Source organism: Schistocerca americana, chromosome 7 (genome assembly GCF_021461395.2).
Source record: "Schistocerca americana isolate TAMUIC-IGC-003095 chromosome 7, iqSchAmer2.1, whole genome shotgun sequence".
Classification (NCBI taxonomy): Eukaryota; Metazoa; Arthropoda; class Insecta; order Orthoptera; family Acrididae; genus Schistocerca; species Schistocerca americana.
The window spans coordinates 594,732,804-594,748,975 of NC_060125.1; the positions used below are offsets into that span (position 1 = coordinate 594,732,804).

A 16,172-nucleotide genomic window follows, 5' to 3' on the forward strand; every position below is an offset into this window, starting at 1 on the left:
AATAAAAGGCAAAATTGTTAACATGACAGTCATATTTGACTCCCCCCCCCTCCACACACACACACACACACACACACACACACACACACACACGCTGGATGTATTCTAGGATAGGATGCTTGGAAGTGAAAGACAGAGGAACAAATTCCCAAAGAAAATTAAAAAGTTAACAGAAATTTCACTTTTATTTGACTAAAACCCAAAATTATATTAAAAGTTTTATGAAATCTTGACATGCACCTTTTTCAGCCACTCATGACAACTGAAACCAGAGTGAAAGCATATACAGGTATAAGTGTTTCTAGACAATATAGAGAGAGCAATGAGAAAATGCACTGTATCCCATGTTTATAAAGTAATATCTCTCTCTCTCTCTCTCTCTCTCTGTTTGTGTGTGTGTGTGTGTGTGTGTGTGTGTGTGTGTTTCACCCTGGAGGCTCCAATGTCACTAACATTTTGTTTTTTTCAGTACCATTGTTGGAGATGTGGCGATGTTTACTGCACACGCTGCATAGATAAACACACGTCACTTCCTGGACATATGTCACAACGTGCTGTACCTGTTTGCAAGCCTTGTTACCGTCTGCTGCGTCGTTCCTCATCTGTAGAGTCACCATGATGCGGTGACCCTGTGACGAGGGCACCATGTGACCACAGTCCACCTGACGATGCTGCTTATGCTCCATGCCTGGGACTGCCAGTCCCTGCTTCCTTGCTGGCAGCAATTCTCAGTGCTCAGCACTCGGCCAGCCTCTTCTAGTGTGTGAACTGCAAATCGGATTTGCTCTTCATCATTTCGTGGATAGTGATATGACTCTGCTATTCTTTGAATGAGCAAAGATTAGCTCAGGCAAACCTGATACTTCTGCCTGTGTTAACAGTGTAATGAAGATTGAGACTACAATTATATGATTCCCAGTATGACATTAATGTTGCAGATTGTGATCAGGTCTGTTTAGTTCATGTTGCAACTATAAAGGTAAAGTTATGATGATTTATAAATGGATACAAAAGACTTGTGCAGGTTTGTTAATGAGAGAACCTTTAACTGTTCCAAAGTCCTGAGTTTACATAATTTATAGCTGTCTGCTTATTCTTTTTATAGATGCTCTCAAAAAAACATTTCAGCATTGATCAGACGTTACGCTTTGTTTATGTTAATCACACCATGTTGCCTTGCAAATAAAGTGTAATAATTGATTATTGCTTTTAGATTACAGATGTACAGATTGAAAAAGAGGAAAATATGGTAGGAAAACCAATTAATCATGTGGAATATATCAAAATGAATTATTTGTATAGTGTATAATATTATCTTTAGGAAGGAAAACCATCAGCCTCTCCAGTGTTTGTTTGATGAGCGGAACTATGGAATGCTTCTAGTGTCAGTGACTGATATTCCAATGAATGGATTGCTATTCTAGCCATCCTGTGATGCACAGTTTCTTTTTTTGACTGACTGTTTTTTCCAGTCTTTATAAGTGAATTACTAGGGTTGTGTTTAAACATTTCGTGCTATTATGAAGTGGAGTATTGACAGCAAGATTTTGTAATAATTTCTGAGTGTCTGAAACTCTGTTGGAGAAAAAGCAATTCTGGTTTCTAACTTCATATTGCATTTTATTTTTTATGAATTTTTAAAACACTGGGTTAGATTAATCTGCCATCATGTCCTTGCTGTGATACTTATTACTGTTTCTTTTAATTACGAGCTCTAAAGATACATGATGAATGAATTTTACTTGCCATTTTATTCAAAATTTGTAGAAGTTTACATTGGACTTCAGAATGAAATGACTGAATCAGCCATATATAGTGTTCACAAATATATTTATTGATCTTAGTTTTGTTGTCTGGTAATAATGTGAAAATAAATATAGTTAGTGGATCACTTTTAAAAAAAGTAGCATATACATTTAATTATGTCCCTATAGAAATGCAGCTAATACAGTCTATAGTATGATCTGTGTATTGTGGAAAAGCAGAAAGTAACATGTTAACCACCGTGTTGTTACCTGTAATACTTAACAAAGAAATGGGCTTTCATCTCTTGCTAGTCATATCTATGTTTATGTAAAGCACTCAAATAAAAACAATTTGAATCATACTTCTAAGAAAGCTGTGCAGATGAGGTACAAAAGCTACTCAGGTTTTCCAGTTAAAATTGATTGAATTTTTTCTTGCAAATACCCAATATAAGGAAAACATATAATGAAGTGGCAGCTGATAATATAGGAAGAAGAAAAAGATAAATGAAATGTGGAACATTGTGGTGGTGGTGATAGGCAGGTGAAGTTTCATTACTCTCGGAAGTCTAAATATTAAATATTTCCATTTATTAGTTTCCATGTCCAGATTTTTTTCTGTTTTAAAAAAGAAAAAAATGGAAAAATGTTGGACAAAGCCATCACTTATACATTTTCCGTACAAAATAGAATAAAGCTAAATGAAACAGTGTTAAAGAAGTTTACAAATTGATGTCAGTGCATGAAAATGAGTCTGTATAGCAATTAGGATGTTTCATTCATATTCCTTGGCAGATACACTCATAATTTTGTTATTTTTGTAACAAATATCACTGAAAGATGGAAAATTTATTTGTAACTTAAGAATCAAGGAAACTGCACTTACATTCACATGGAAAGCTAATTTATCATTTGTTAAATTTAATTATATAAGTACAGAAGAAGTGATAAACATGTTCATCTGCTTTGCAACAACAAAGTGGAAGTAAATACAGATATGACAGTATTTGCTTCTCACACATGGCAGGTTTTTGAGTCCTATGGTCAACACAACTTTTTCCCTAATGAAAAGCCACTATAAATTGCAAAGTGAAATGACATAAATAAGACACCAACAACGCTGTGTGTTGTCTTTTAGAGCTACTAAAATGACTTGCATTAAGTTGCTGTAGTTGTTAAAGATACAGTTTGTTCTCTTGCAGTTAATAGTATGTTTATTTTGGCTTCTTGAACACAAATAATTCCCAAGTGGCAGGTGTCACTGACAATAATAAACACTTTCTGCTTTGTGTTATCAAATTGCATTAGCATGTGCCTGAATTTTGGGTTTGAATCCAAGCTGTTTTCTACTCTTAACACTTTCCCAGTTGTCTTCATCAGCAGTTGAGCAACATAATGTGCTTGTAACACCTGACAAAAATGAATAGGGAAGTTGTGGAAATGTTGTGTAAAGAGAAAGTGACAACTTGGCTACAAACCCAAGAAAGCATTAAGGATCAAGTGTGTAGGATAACTGAAAACGTTTCAGCTTATGTAATGTGGAAGACTTTACCAACTGCATTGTTAAACAGAAGTTTTGTATGGATGTGTGTGCTAGGGAACTGTGATCTACTCATTGTTTTTTATATACCTTATTACACAAAATCCCCAACTGCCAACCTTGTAGTTTAACAAATATCATTTTCTTGTAAAACCTAGTAGCCATACAGTATAACTGTTGGTTCCACTTTGCACCTTAGAGATCTGCTTTCCTTTTTGTAACGAGTGACCTCTCATTATAGCTCTTCTTGTGGTTCCATTTCATGGTGAGTATCAGTGTGTGTAACCTTACTAAAATCATGAAAGTGGCTGGCTTCATTAATATTTGAATTTTATATTTTTAATGGAAAGGGGATGACACGTGCAGAAGTATTTGTGAGGAAGCATGCTTTGTTGGGTGTTTTTCGGAAGATGTGATCTTTGAATGCTCATGGAAGCTTGACTGTGTCTTTGTGAACTTGCTGCTGTGCACAGCTCAAAGAATTGTCCTGTTCTATTTACTGGTAACTTTTTGTTGCTTTTGTGTTAGTTGTTCGAAGCTAGTCATTTCAACAGTGTCAAGTGCAAAATGCTGTGATTTATCTGAACGATTACAACAAGGTGATGGCTATAAAGAACGAAGAACTTTTGTTAGTAGTGTCACAAATTCTGTTTGACAAGTAATTTTGGTATTTGTGAGTTACAGTTTGCAAAGCAATTGCTTGCTGGCAGCAATCTACGCAGGGCTATGACCAAATTTATCAAACCAGTCCACTGACAATGTTGTAACGTGCAATAAGCACAGGGAAATCAAAGTAACACTCTTGTACCCCAATGCAGCATTAACGCATTTGGTAGTGGTCACTTTTAGATTACAATGAAGTTTTCTTTCAAACAAAGAAGTGTGATATAACATTTGCTCACTTAATACAAAAGCAACTATATATAAATAAAGGATGAGACGTGCCATGCGCTCGTAATAGTAAATTTACACTGTGCTGGACAGTGGTTAGCTGTAATAAATATTCCGGGATAACATGACAAATTAGTTAAGAGAGAGAGAGAGAGAGGGGGGGGGGGGTGTTGGTGCTTTTATCGTCTCTCTGTAGACTGCATCTTTTGTTTTTAATTTACTCTCCTGGGTATCTATATAAATACTTCCGTATTGTGAATAATTTTTTATGTGATCCAGTCTTCACTGAACTTCTATATGCAACCCGCCCTCCTCTCCACATATCTTTACTCAACTTAGATTTTTATATTATTTCAAATTTTCACAAAATGTTTCCTAGGTTCCTTACAGATTTTTCTCCATAAGTGCCCTCCCAGTTTTCTATTTTCAGTATTACTTCCAAAAAGTTTAGATTTTATGTATAGGTCTGTCTTAGTTGTGTCATCATATCTCCATTCGCCAAGTACTTGAATTGTCTGGCCATAGTGATCAGCAATTATAGTATTTACGACTTGTATATACTGTCAGTTCTCAGGTATGATACTGATTACATGATCTATTGTTGTGTTTGAAGAATAAAAATGTGCAAGGTGTCATGTAAGTTTCCTCTACAAAATTTTTCTGTCATTTTATTTATATTAAAGTCGCTTGCTATTGTATGTGTGTGTGAATTCTCAGTAACACTGCTAAATAATACAGATTCTAAATGAACGCTTGGTTGAGTGGTATATGCCATCACAAAAATTTTTTTACCTGGGGCAGTATTTGTACTGCTACTTCTACAAACACTAGTTCTGAGCAGTTTTGCATGTGATATGCAGTGCAGACATTTACTTTAGTATCCCCAGCACTTCTGTGTTCACTTCTGCAATTGCGGAGCCTAATTTTATATCCTGTTAGAATATAAACAATTATTTTGTTTCCCTGTATTCCATACTCCATCATGATAAAAGATTTCACAGTTTGCATGCACAACTCTCTGAATGCCAGGAGAGCTTACGAGACACACTTCACAAAGAGGAGTTTTGCAACTATACAGTTTCATTTATCTGAAATGTTTTGTTCTTCTTTACCTTTAAACTGAGCACAGGAGGTTTTTCACAAAAATTGAATGTAGTATTCTGAAGCTCATCAAAGTTGACAAATTTGGGGGGAAAAAAATACTCAGTGAAGTATGCTTTTCTGTAAACATTTCCATGTATGCCATACTCATTTCAAACAAAATACAAAATTGCATGAAAGGTCCTTGGGCATTGCATTGGGTGCTGTCACAGAAACTGCACGGTACTTTAATGAGGCAGCTGCATGTTATCTGTGATGGCTACTGCTTGGAGCTGTAGTGGTGAGCCATTACAGTTCTGCACAGTTGCCCTTGAGGGTGATAAGCAGCTCCCTCTTTAAGAAATTATGAAATTCTCCTGATGACATCCAGTGCAATGCCCAAGAACTTTTCAAGCAGTTATAGTGCTACGAAAGTTTCAAACAGTACAAAATATAAAATATGACAGTGAATGTGTGAAATGAAAGGTATTATCACAAATGCAATATTGTGTAATGTGTTAATGTTTATCATGCAATAAAGCCATAAGACAAATGCAAAGCTGACAGTTATGTTTACAGAATTGGTAATTTGTGAGTGTGTGTGTGTGTGTGTGTGTGTGTGTGTGTGTGTGTGTGTGTGTGTGTGTGTGTCTGGTATAAAAGTATGAATTCATTCGTCCTTTCCTCCAAAGTGTTCTCAAAGATAATATAATGCAATGATTCCTGCTATTTACAAGTAGTATGTCTTCAGATGATGACGGAGCTGTACACTCAAAATGAGTAGTTTTAGTATTGTTTTCTTTTTGCACAGTAGTTACTGTGGCAGGTTATATAAGATGGCACAAAACAGAGAAACTGGGCAGGGAGAGGAATTCCTATTCAGTGCGTATTTAATGTGTGTGGTGTTGTTGTCGACCATTGTAAACTTTTTTCTCCTTGAGAGATGAAGATCTTCTGTGCTGATTATATGTTAGACTTCATAAATCAACTTTAACTCTGAGTGCTTGCAGTGGGGATTCTAAGGATGGAACGTGTTGAAAAAATTTATTTAAATAGTGATGTGGATGTGATAGTTGTTTGATAGTATAAATGTGTGTCAGTTCGAGTCCATGTGATTTTACTGTACTTAAGCGACATATTTAATGCCTTTTTGTAGGCATTTCTTACCCTTGTCTGTCTATGTGTGACTAAATTGAGGATGATGTATGCAGTTGTATCTCAGAATAAAAATGTCAGGTATTGTCAGTGGACAGTTCTTTATTAAAAGCTATTTCAAATATATATTAAAACTTAAGCGGTTGAGGTGATATTGTTGTAACAGATATATTATGGAAGTATTCTATATATATTTTTTCCTTTAACAAAGTATAAATTACATCAGACATGTGACTTTTTGGATCACATGTCAGATAACAAGGCTTTTAGATATAAGTCATCATCTAAAAATAAAATCTTTATGAGGAAATATTCCGCAAAAAGTAATATTTCTCAATACATTGCTTTTAGTGTAATCCCAAGTTTCAGAATTTCTCAGGTGTCCATAGGCTGTATACCTTTAGAAACATGTCGAGTAGATTTTCAGATGCACAGATATAAGTGAGTAGAATATTATGTATGATTTGATCTATATCTGATAGATATTGTTGTACAGGCAAAATTATCGAGAGGCTTTTTATCCTTTATAAACTGTTTGTGTCTTCAGTAGTATGATTTTGTGTTATGTTATTTGTACTAGATTATTTAAAATTGTATTTTTTTTTTTTTTTTTTTTTTTTTTGTCATGTTTCTTTTGACCCCTGAATTATTACTCAGATTTATGAAATTGATTTTTTTTAATGAATGATTGTGGAGATGAGACAAGTGAATATGAGCAACTAGTCTGTTTGTGTAGTAACAAAGCTTAAATTGAGAATTCAGCTATAGTTGTTTTATAAATCACCTTGTTAGTGATTCAGTATTTGAGGTGATACTAATTTGAGGATCATGGCAGGCACTTCACTTTGAAACTTTAACTGCTTTTATAGACTATGTATGAAAACGAAACAAGAAAATTAGAGAGCAAATTTGTATGCTGTGCACAAAGAAGAATGTATCAGAGGCTTGTCTTCATTGAACGTTAAAGTAGCCATTTGAGAGAATACTCTTACCTTTTAGATTCTCCATTCAGTTGGCCTGTATAACATGACAACTAAGCCCAAGCATGTGAGGAAAAATATTTTTGGGGGGGTGGCATGAGAGCTATGTCGAAACCAGCAACTACATAAATTATGTAAGGCAGTGGATTTCAACAGAGGTGTTCTTTGTGTGAAAATTCTAAACCCATTTGCCTCTTAATTACAAGAGGAAAGGGGGGGGGGGGGGAGAGAGAGAGAGAGAGAGAGAGAGAGAGAGAGAGAGAGAGAGAGAGAGAACAGTGTGCCCCACCACAGTTTTTACCCTCCATACTTCCTTCTGATTGTAAATTGATAATGGCTTAATGTCTCAGAATGTGTTCTATCAACCACTCTGTTTTTTTAGACAAGTTGTGCCATGGATTTCTTCTCTTCCCAATTTTACTCAGTACCTCCTCACTTAGTTAAACTATCTACCCATTTGATCCTCAGCATTCGTCTATAGCACCACATTTTAAAAGATTATATTTTCATCTTGTCTGGGCTGCTTATCATCCATGTTCCCTTCCATACAAGGCTACACTCCAGACAAGTATTTTCAGAAATGCTTTTTTGTGCCTTTGCCACTCTACATGTGATATCCCCTCTGCTTTGGCCATCATTAGTTAACTTACTACCAAATAGCAAAACTCACTTTCAGTGTCTCATTCCCTCAGCATTAATGTAATTCGTCCACATTCCATTACCCTTGTTTTGGCCTGTTATAATTTGACTACACTCTATTACTCTTGTTTTGCTATTGTTGATGTTTATCTTACATTCTCATTTCAGGACACTGTCCATTCCATTAAACTACTCTTCCAAGTCCTTTGCTGTCTCTGACAGCCACAAATTCAACAATTATCTGTGTGTGTCACTGACAGCCTATTACAGAATTACGATGACATCGACAAACCACATTGGTGGTTTTTTTCTGTTTTTCCCCCTGAACTTTAATTCCTTGTCCAAATTTTTCTTTGATTACCTTACTGCTTGCTCAATGTAGAGATTGAACAACATTGGGGTAGGCTACATTTGCGTCGACTCCTTTCTCAACAACTGCTTCCTGTTCATGCCCTTCAACTCTTATAACTGCCTTCTGGTTTCTTAGAAGCTATATATAATTTTTCAGTTCCTCCATTTTACCCCCACTATCTCCAGAATTTCAGTGAGTATATTCCAGTCAGCATTGTCAAAATCTTTCTCCAAGTCTAAAAGTGCTATAAATGTAGATTTCTCTCTCCTTAACCTATTCTATAAGAGGAGCTGTTGGGCCAATTTTCCTCTTGTGTTCCCACATTTCTGCAGTACTGTAACTTACCTTCTCTGATGGTCATTGTTCTAACAGTTTTCCAGTCTTTTGTAGATAATTGGTGTCAGTATTTTGAAGCCATGACTTAATTAAATTGAGAGGTTGGTAACATTCATGCCTGTCAGCTTCTTCTTTCATTGGAATTGGAATTATTACATTCTTCATGAAGTCAGAGGGTATTTCGCTTGTTTCGTACATGTTACGTACCAGGTGGAAGGATCCATGTTTCATGCGAATCCATAAGCGCCATATACGAAGGTAAAGGAACTTTTTTAGTGAATTACTGGAACAGCAGTACTTATTTAGAGCTATTATGGGTATAAACAGGGCAATAATGATTCTTCATTAGGAGAGATTTGTTTGGTATGTGAGAGGAAAGGAGAGAAAAATCAGAGAGAAAAATCTCGCAGAATATCAAGTTCAGTCCAATGCTCAAAGCACATCCCAACACGCTTAAGCACATGGCTGTACTTTACATTTATGGTAACCAATTTATTTTTGAAGTGTGTGAAAAATATGTACTTGTATGAAATGAAATGAGCATTTGGTCCGCCCCCGGGAGCCGGGAGGCCCCTTGTGGGGCAGGTCCGGCCGCCTTGGGCAGGTCTTATTACATTTGACGCCACATTGGGTGACCTGCAAGCTGGATGGGGATGAAATAATGATGAAGACAGCACAACACCCAGTTCCTAAGCGGAGAAAATCCCGACCCAGCCGGGAATCGAACCCGGGTCTGTAGGATGACACTCCGTCACACTGACCACTCAGCTATTGGGGCGGACTGTACTTGTATGTTAATAGGTATCTCTGCTGTGTGGGTTGGTTGTTTTGGACAAGAGCATATGTAGTTGCTTTCAACCCGTTCATATTACACAGTTAACAGAAAATAAGAATTTCATTTAATTTTAGTTACTGCTAAATTGTGAACTATGATTGAGCTCTGAGACTACAAGATCTGATTTCATACATTCTTCAGTATTCCATTAGGTGCCATAATTACTGAACATTGTGTTGTATCGATTGCTTAACTGTCAAAAGGTGCAAATTAGGGCTAGACTGGAAAACTTGGGTGTACAAGATGAAGTGGTAATGAAGTTATTACCAGAACTTGCACAGTGATAATAAGGTGTAGTTGAGTTCTTGATTTAAGCTTTGCTCTTCGTAAATGTGGGCATTAATGTGTGTGTCTTCTGTACTGTAAACTGTTGTTTTGTGGTACCAAAGATGAAACAACTCTTGATAATGCATTTAATGGCAACACAGGGAAGTGCTGCTTCAGTCATTCTGCAATATCTGTTGTTAATGGTTTTCATACATTGTACTATTTATTTTGTTTTCTTAAGATATTTGGACTATACTGAATGTTATACATTCTGTCATTCCTGAATGTCATGAAATAAATATATTTTTGTTCTAAGTTATATTTTAAAACTATGCAATAAAAATAATTCATTTGACAAACATACAAATCTTTCTAATTTTTTTGTGGAATATTCTCATGCCAATATTGAGTCACTGTGGCAGTATAAATTGCTACATTTTTAGTCAAGTTATAAAATATTTTTGAAAAATGCCCATAAAATGAAACAGTGATGGCTGTAATGAAATGACCTATATTCAGAATTGATCTTCTCAAATACATGTTTCCAAAACAGTACTATTATCAGCATTTTTCAGAGGTATATTTTCACTTTTATTTTCAAACAAGTTAGGTTGGGCAGCAGTTAATATTCTGGACTTGTGTTCAAGAATTAGAGGTTACAGTTCCTTCATGAAGCCATCCCAATTCAGCACTTTTGTGGTTGCTGTGAAGCAGTGTTAGTAAATACTGGGATCATCCCTTAAATTGGACACTGCGGCTTCCTTCCTTTCCTAGCTGAACGTCTTCACTATTAAACCTTGATTTTTCTTCATTCATTGTCACTAGCATTTTGTTAGAGTACTTGTGCTACCAGTTTTCATCCACTTGGTATATCAGGTTCAATTTGTGTTTTATGTAAATCAAAAAATACAGAGAGAAACCAGAGTAATTTATGGATGTTGCAGCAGATTAGGAGTACACTCCTGCAGTATTAAACGTAAAGAATTTTTACCACAAGGTGAGGACAATACTTATTTCTCTGCTGAATTGTGGTAATGTTTACATAATATTTCAGAGCATTATTCCTTCAATAATTAAAACTTTTATTACACTTGTATGTACAGATTTTTTTTGCCAAATTGGAAACTTATTGACAGGCAAAATGCAACACACGAACACATTGCTGCTTGAAGAGAGATCCGTAGGCTAAAAGATTTTCCTCTCCAGTAATCATAATTTCTGTGCTAAATTCAGTCCTTAAGAAAGACTTCAAGCTTATTTTGTGTAGTATTTTCAGTATTTGCTTTTTTGTAACAATCCAAGCAAAGACTATTAATGTATACAACTTGTTGCAAACTGTACGTATTCCACCTGGAGTGTAGGGAACAGCACAGTCTCAGATATCTGTATAAATTTTTCTTCAGCTAAGGGCAAAATGTGAGAGAAATTTAAAATGATCAGGCGGACCAAGAAGCATGAATACTGACGTTTAAAGGAATCAAAGAAATCCCAAGGCAGTAAACAAAATCTTTTTATGTTCATATGTCCACTAAGTAATGTAGACATTTAAAGCCAATCTCAGAGGGTGTCCTTATCTGCAATACATGTAACTTGAATGACAAACATAATACATTCCTACTAACGAGGAGAACACGGAAAGTGCTGTAACCTGACTTCCCAGAAACTTTGCTCAGTGGAAGAGGAGCCAAAATAAATGAACATATGGCTCAGCTGTCCATAGATACTAGACCGTTTCTAAGAAAATGACTGTCAAAGTATTTGTTGTAATTTAGATGCCTTTTAGTGTGCGATAAGCTCAGCCCAATTGGTGGTGTAGTTCCTAGCATTGCTGACTTTTTGCGTTGTGTGTTCAAAACCTGATTATTATTATTATTATTATTATTTTCATTTATTCATCTATGTCTGTAGAAGATTACTGCATGACTGTTTCTTATCAAGATAGGGGTTACAAGAGCATTATTTTAATTACAACTGGGTTTCACAGTAAGTGTCACACATTTATTACATAATATATGTGTCTGTGGCATTTTTAGGGGCTACAATCTTTTTAAATTCTCATATTCTTATATTTCATTCCTATATCTATTCTTAATTCTTATAATTCTTACATTGATTCATCGGGAAGTTTTGGCCTATTCCCATGGATAATACTGATCGTAGAAACATTAGGAAACAAGAAATTCCGAGCACCATGAGCATTGCCTGAAGACAGGTTTTCAATGGTAGCAATTCTTTCTATGAATCCCAGCCAGGAAAGAAACATTGTTAAGATTGTAGATGATTTGTGAAAACTGGCACTTGCAGTTGATTATGAATGAAGATACTCTACATGAATTTTGCTGAAAACAATTTCAAATAATTTTTCTATTCTTTTATTTCCTACTTCTTCTTCTGTAAGGACAACGTTATTTCAATATACATTGGAAAAAGTATACGTATAAATCTTATACAGACACGTACAGATACATGAAAAATAAAGATAATAATCTGATTTCAATCACAGGCCACAAAAGTGTAAAGATGTGACACTAGCCACTGTGCCACAACTTCGGTTGGACTTTTACTCGCTAAAAGGCACATAAGTCACCTGGGAAACTTTGACTATCATTTTCTCAGAAATGGTTGAATATCTACAGATAAGTTGAGACACATGTTCAATTATTTTTCCCCTTCTTCCACAGAGCAAAGTTTCTGGGCAATCTGGTTATGACACAAAGCTGTGTTCTCCTCATAAGTATCATGACTAAAGGGGGTACTCAACATATTATATTTCTTGCATTGGTAAATGAAATTATCACTGTATTATTTCCTCTGTTCGTGATACATCAAAGGTGTGCAAAATATTGAATAACAACCTTATGTCAATAGTTGCCAATATAAACAAACAAATTTACAGAGCATTAAAAAGATTGATAATTTAATGGCAGCGATGCACCAATCACCTACGGGAAACAAGGAAGGAGGAAATCGAATCGGTGACTACATCACTGTGAGATAAGCACCTACATGGGTATGATGGAAAATCAGTTGGGACTGTAGGGACACAAAGACAACATTACACTAATTATAGCATGCACAGATGCGTTTAAGCTGTTATTCTTTCCAGTCCCCATGGAAAGGAAAGGAGCCAAAATTGTGATAAATTGAGAGCTACCTCCTCCATGCACTTCACAGTGGTTTGTACAGGATGGACAAAACAGAACTGGCCTTGAAAGTATTTGATGCACCTCAAGACAGAAAGGTCAATTTACATCATATATGCCCCAGGTGCAGATGATTTACGTTGGGTGGCCTGTGTTAAGAGGCAGAAAATATTTTCCATACTAGTTTTATTTTGCCCTTCTTATAGGTCTAGATAGTAGATTTCAGGTTGAGTGACAGGAAAGAGAAATGACTTGAATTGCTACTATGCCACGCTTGCATAAATACTATCTTTTAGCTTCTCTCCTTTTTATTACAAACTTAATTCATATACCTCATTTATATGTACTGTGGACCTTGTTGCAGTAGAGTGGCTCATGTACCTCAATAACACAGCTGCAGTCACAATGTAGGAGTATCTGTGTAGAATCCAGACCAACACATGGATCTAGAAAAGGGGCAGCAGCCTTTTCAGTTGCAGTTGCAACCGTCTGGATGATTGACTAATGTGGCCTTGTAACATCAACTAACATGGCCTTGCTATGGCAGTACTGCAGCCATTTGGCTGAAAGTGAAGGGAAACTACAGTTCTTATATTTCCGAGGAACATTTGGCCCTTCTGTTAGAGTTAATGAAAATCAGCTCCCCTCTATTCCAGAGGTAAAATAGTCCTCCATTTGGATGTGAGGCTGGAGACCACTTATGTGGACGTTATCATCAGGAAAAACAAATCCTGTGTTCTGTGGGTTAGAGCATGGTCTGTTAGCTCCCCTCTGTTGGGCAGTTAGACTCAAGATTTTAAAAACAGATTTATAGTCTGACATTATATGTAGTGGAAATCGGAACAGGACTTCTGGTCAGATGAGTACAGACGAGTACAGACCTATAAAAAAAAAATGAAACTAAACTAAACTTAACCCGAACATTCCATGAAGGCACAACGATACTGACAGGCTGCCGTGTCATTCTCAGCTCACAGGCATCACTGGATGCAGATACGGAGGGGCATGTGGTCACTATACTGTTCTCCTGGCCGTATGTCGGTTTACAAGACTGAGCCGCTACTTCTCACTCAAGTAGCTCCTCAGTTCGCCTCACAAGGGCTGAGGGCACCCTGTTTGCCAACAGCGCTTGGCAGACTGGATGGTCACCCATCCTTTTTTATTTAACGTATATAGACTTTTATTTACAAAATAACAATTTCGTTTTACAAATACAGTTTACATTTTACAGAGTCTGTCAGTCAGAGTTTGTAAGTTGTTTCTTGCACCGTTTATTGTTGTAGTTTAGCAGTTTAGCTTTTCTGAGCCTTTGTACGCTACATTTGTACGTATGGCAGAGTGAATTTGAAAGAAGCATTGATTGTACGATCTAGTTATTCACAGAGAATAATTAGTATAAAAAAGTTATTTTATGGAATTTTACTTATTACTAGTTATGGTATTATTATTGTTGTTATTATTTTTGTAGATATTTCAAGTGCTAGCCCAGCCCAACAATGCTTAACTTTGGTGATCTGATAGGAACTGGTGTGACCACTGTGGCAAGGCTGTTGCCTTGGCCTTGACTGTTGGCCAGATGTATCAAGACAAAATAAAACAGTAGTAATTCAGTAGCAGTAGTAGTAGTAATTATTATGATTGTTATTATTATTATTATTATTATTATTATTATTTCTCTCCCCTCTCAGACACCACGTCTGGTCAAAAATGGAAAGTGACGCGGACCTTGATCAAGCGTGACTTCCTTTTAACTGTACGGTATATGTTATATTGCATTTAGGAACTTTCGGGTAATTGAACATGTATCAATAATTACGGATTTCTGTAGTTGTATATATAAGTTTGGATGTAGCTGTATTGCATTGATGTACTGGTGGATATTGTGTGGTATGACTCCTGTAGTTGATAGTATAATTGGTATAATGTCAACTTTATCCTGATGCCACATGTCCTTGACTTCCTCAGCCAGTTGGATGCATTTTTCAATTTTTTCTCCTGTTTTCTTTTGTATATTTGTTGTATTGGGTATGGATATTTCGATTAGTTGTGTTAATTTCTTCTCTTTATTGGTGAGTATGATGTCAGGTTTGTTATGTGGTGTTGTTTTATCTGTTATAATGGTTCTGTTCCAGCATAATTTGTATTCATCTTTCTCCAGTACATTTTGTGATGCATACTTGTATGTGGGAACATGTTGTTTTATAAGTTTATGTTGTAGGGCAAGCTGTTGATGTATTATTTTTGCTACAGTGTCATGTCTTCTGGGGCATTCTGTATTTGCTAGTATTGTACACACGCTTGTGGTGTGATCTACTGTTTCTATTTGTTGTTTGCAAAGTCTGCATTTATCTGTTGTGGTATTGGGATCTTTAATAATATGCTTGCTGTAATATCTGGTGTTTATTGTTTGATCCTGTATTGCAATCATGAATCCTTCTGTTTCACTGTATATATTGCCTTTTCTTAGCCATGTGTTGGATGTGTCTTGATCGATGTGTGGCTGTGTTAGATGATACGGGTGCTTGCCATGTAGCGTTTTCTTTTTCCAATTTACTTTCGTCGTATCTGTTGATGTTATGTGATCTAAAGGGTTGTAGAAGTGGTTATGAAATTGCAGTGGTGTAGCCGATGTATTTATATGAGTGATTGCTTTGTGTATTTTGCTAGTTTCTGCTCGTTCTAGAAAGAATTTTCTTAAATTGTCTACCTGTCCATAATGTAGGTTTTTTATGTCGATAAATCCCCTTCCTCCTTCCTTTCTGCTTAATGTGAATCTTTCAGTTGCTGAATATATGTGATGTATTCTATATTTGTGGCATTGTGATCGTGTAAGGGTATTCAGTGCTTCTAGGTCTGTGTTACTCCATTTCACTACTCCAAATGAGTAGGTCAATATTGGTATAGCATAAGTATTTATAGCTTTTGTCTTGTTTCTTGCTGTCAATTCTGTTTTCAGTACTTTTGTTAGTCTTTGTCTATATTTTTGTTTTAGTTCTTCTTTAATATTTGTATTATCTATTCCTATTTTTTTTCTGTATCCTAGATATTTATAGGCATCTGTTTTTTCCATCACTTGTTTGCAGTCGCTGTGGTTATCCAATATGTAATCTTCCTGTTTAGTGTGTTTTCCCTTGACTATGCTATTTTTCTTACATTTGTCTGTTCCAAAAGCCATATTTATATCATTGCTGAATACTTCTGTTATCTTT

General features: G+C 35.9%; 1 protein-coding gene across 1 annotated transcript in view; it reads left to right on the top strand.

Annotated features, from left to right (window-relative positions):
- LOC124622641 (myotubularin-related protein 6) overlaps positions 1-1,800 on the top strand; it is a 442,887-nt gene extending 441,087 nt beyond the window's left edge. Inside the window, exon 13 of the mRNA XM_047148418.1 lies at positions 470-1,800. Within this exon, the coding sequence (XP_047004374.1) occupies positions 470-619 (150 nt within the window). The 3' untranslated portion in view covers positions 620-1,800. The remainder of the gene's footprint in view (positions 1-469) is intronic.
- Positions 1,801-16,172: the final 14,372 nt, after the last annotated feature.